Source organism: Vigna umbellata, chromosome 1, assembly GCF_029865625.1.
Source record: "Vigna umbellata cultivar VRB3 chromosome 1, Vumbellata_1.0, whole genome shotgun sequence".
NCBI lineage: Eukaryota > Viridiplantae > Streptophyta > Magnoliopsida > Fabales > Fabaceae > Vigna > Vigna umbellata.
Genome location: NC_142165.1, coordinates 28,013,868 through 28,017,262, shown reverse-complemented (window position 1 = coordinate 28,017,262; position 3,395 = coordinate 28,013,868). Strand labels below are relative to the sequence as shown.

The 3,395-nt window shown below is 38.0% G+C and overlaps 1 protein-coding gene across 1 annotated transcript; it reads right to left on the bottom strand.

Moving 5' to 3' along the window:
- Nucleotides 1-1,551: 1,551 nt before the first annotated feature.
- On the bottom strand, nucleotides 1,552-2,948 carry LOC148205052 (uncharacterized). The gene is made up of 5 exons (XM_088100898.1): nucleotides 2,673-2,948; nucleotides 2,379-2,585; nucleotides 2,055-2,306; nucleotides 1,822-1,964; nucleotides 1,552-1,555 (listed from the first exon to the last, which is right to left on the bottom strand). The coding sequence occupies exons 1-5, from the start codon at nucleotides 2,946-2,948 to the stop codon at nucleotides 1,552-1,554; spliced, it is 882 nt and encodes a 293-aa protein (XP_087957024.1).
- Between the last annotated feature and the right edge of the window lie 447 nt (nucleotides 2,949-3,395).

The following is a 3,395-nucleotide window of genomic DNA, read 5'->3' as shown; positions in this document are numbered from 1 at the left end:
ACTACATACTATTATATAAATGAATTACGTATCTAGCAAGTGTTTTCCTCACAAGTTGGATTGACTTCTCTGGAATTGAAGCAGTCCTATTAAATCTCTGCATAAAGTACAATGATTTCAATTAGTGTATATGAAATCCAAATATAGAGAACATAAAATTCAAACCTAAATATTACCGTTTCCCATCCAGTGGTGTAATGTGCACGAATGCTGGTCATCATCCAAAACATAACGTAGTAACCACATTCATATGACCCCATTTGTCTATTACACTACAATATATCATCATAATTATAAAATGTTAAGTAACATCATTTGAATGGAAGCAAATGTAACAAAGTATGGACTAAAATACCAAACCTTAAGAGAAACCCATGCAAGCTTTTTAGCTGTAGCAGTAGATCTCCCAGATAACATCATATGTGCTGCAAGGGAACTATTAAAAGAAATTCTTTTAGCATACATTTATATAAAAAAAAAGGACCAGACATTGAGATTCTTACCAATATACTACATGTCTAAAAGGGTTGGGAGGAGACTTATGCAATGAACAAAACCAAACAGCCGTGTTCTCCGATACGGAGATCACAAGTAGCTGCCAATGACACCTGAAATTGGTAATAACTTATGAATGATATACCAAAATTAATAAATGAATGTGTTGAAGTTAACAAACTTCACTTACCCATGTATATAAGGGAGAAAATATATCTCCTTCCCCATTCCAAAGCAGGTGGTGATGTATGTCTGGATATCATCAAATTTATTTCTCTCATGAGTCATAGAAGGGTCAATGAACCCATATACATCGTTGAACCCCTTCTTGTTACTAACATCAAACAGATACCTAAAATGAAGAAATAATATGATATAAGTAAGTTGATAAAATACATGTATATATAAAAGTTTTCATAAACTTACATTATCCACAGCTGAATGAGTGTAATATTAATTTCATCTCTCCTCGACGCAAGCTCCCTTACATCTTGCTGATGCAAGTACAATGGGATATGAGCTTCTCTTCCAAATGTAGTAGAATCCCAATGTACATTCATCGGCACCTCTGAAATGAGTTTAGCAAGCTCGTCTAACGCACCAAGAGGGTCATCCTCAGATAAATGAGTCTTCTTCGGTCTAGGACTTCCCTCTTGACCTATCTGCTGTTAAATGCAAAAATGGTTGTTATAACGTCAATTAGAAGTAAATATTAAAATTGAGAAGTATATAGTATGAGTGTTTACCGGGGGATTAGATACATGACCAACCAAATGTCTAGGCCAGGCGACAAAGGACCTAAATGCTTCTTCCACAGTGAAGAACTCATCTGTAGGCACAGGAAGAACGGCATCCGCTATGACAACTTCATCGACCGTGACCTTGACCTCATCTTCTGCAAGCTGTACACCATGCACTACAGTGGTTGTCTCATACACTGTACCACGAGCCACTAGCATGGTCCCAGTATCAGAGAGAATATATAACTCACATGGACGAGTGTCATCCATGTCGTCCCCTGGGACACCAGCAGCTGAGCAACTTCCTTTACCGCTTCTACCTGTCAAATTAAATGTTAGTTTATGCAAAAAGTTACTTAGTAAGCAAAAATAAATAACCTTACCTGTAGGGGGCACAACATGTTCCGCTACAGGAGATGGTGGAGGACGATTGCCATAATCCTCATAATGCTGCTGGAACTGGCGCGCAACCATTTCAGCAACTTCATCATATAACTCTGCTCGAACCTTCTTTGTGATCTCCTGCGTCATCTCTTTTCTTATTTCGTCCTTCATCTTTTCGTATGAATATGGACGCGAGGAAGACCCAAAAAAATGTCGTATGCCTATGCCAGTCCCAGCAGCACGCACCCGTCCTGGGTGCTCAGGTCGTCCAATAGCTGTGACAAGAATATCTTGACAACCTTCTTGTGTGAATTGACCTTGGGAGCTCTGCTCAACCAAGGAGTCCTGTCACATAACAAAAGTTCAAAGGATTTTTAATATACATGTTAGATATATAACAAAATTCATGTAATATAATAAGAAATGACATCTTACAATTCTTTCAGATATTTCTCTGGCAGACTCGGAAGTGTAGGAGCCCGATGGTCTCATACGGGCTAACTTCCACTTGTCGTGCCGAGATGGTGGTGAAGGAGGAGGAAGAGGGTCATCACCCTCAGAAAGTGGAAGTCTACTATCTGACTTCTGCTTCATTATTTTCTCTTCAAGCTTCCTATATCCACCACGAGACAGTAGGTGTGGATTTTTATTCTGAGCGCTTATTCCCTGTGCTTTTGACCTTTTTTCCTGTGACAAAATTAAACAATTGTCATGGTACAAAATTATGAAGGATGAATTGAATGATTTTACTGCACTTACCTGCCACGCCTCAGAAGAACGAAGCTCTACAAACTGACGCCATGTTTCTTCGTCAATTGCTGAATATTTGGAACATGGATTTTCATCACTTTTTGGTCCAAATATATATCTAGACGTCAATTTTGTCTTAAACCCTCGAAATCGTTCTGCAATTGCAAATAAACACCTATTCCTTAAGCTCTCGACGTTTGGCATATCAAATGTTATCTGCAACAAAGAAAGTAATAACCTTATCACAATACAGATTTATCAATATATTGAATATAGAATTTGGAGGAATATTGCTTAACTTACCAATAGATCTTGCCAGATGAGATTCCGATCAGCCTTAGAGACATGGTCAAAGGATGGAGTAAGTATAGAGATACGATCACGTGCTAATACCCCAAGGTAAGACCTAAATACATCTGCATTTGGGCCAGATGCAACTCCAGTGACCACGTCAATAATGACAGGTGTCCTCTCACCTGCATTTCGTCTAAGTATAAGTTGTCGTAACCTCGTTGCTCCTCTCGTCCGTCTAGAAGTGGTGGGGACTTCATCGCCTGACGAATGAGGTGACTCAGCCATATATCTGTCACAATAAATAAGATGAACGGTTAAATAAAGCACTTATAAAATGTGCAATATATTATTTAACAAAAGCCATAAATATTTACACAAACATGAAATTCATACATAATCATATGGATTGGTCATATATATATCCCCTCATTGTGATCTTCTCGTATTGCTTGTATATCATCAATTAGAGAGTCGTCATCCAAATTTATTGTCGTTTTAAATGGATGGTTGTCAACGATATGAATATTACTTAGATTCTCTTCTTTATCTTCAATTTTCCTTTTTCCTTGGAGAGCAACATACCAATGGTCAGATGCAGGACTTTTACATAAAAAACCTGACTTGCTTGATATGCCATGATGAACGGTTCGTCTCTATAACCAACCTTTCGAAAATCAACAAGTGTCATACCAGATTCATCTATTTTGACACCACTCTTATTGTCTATCCACT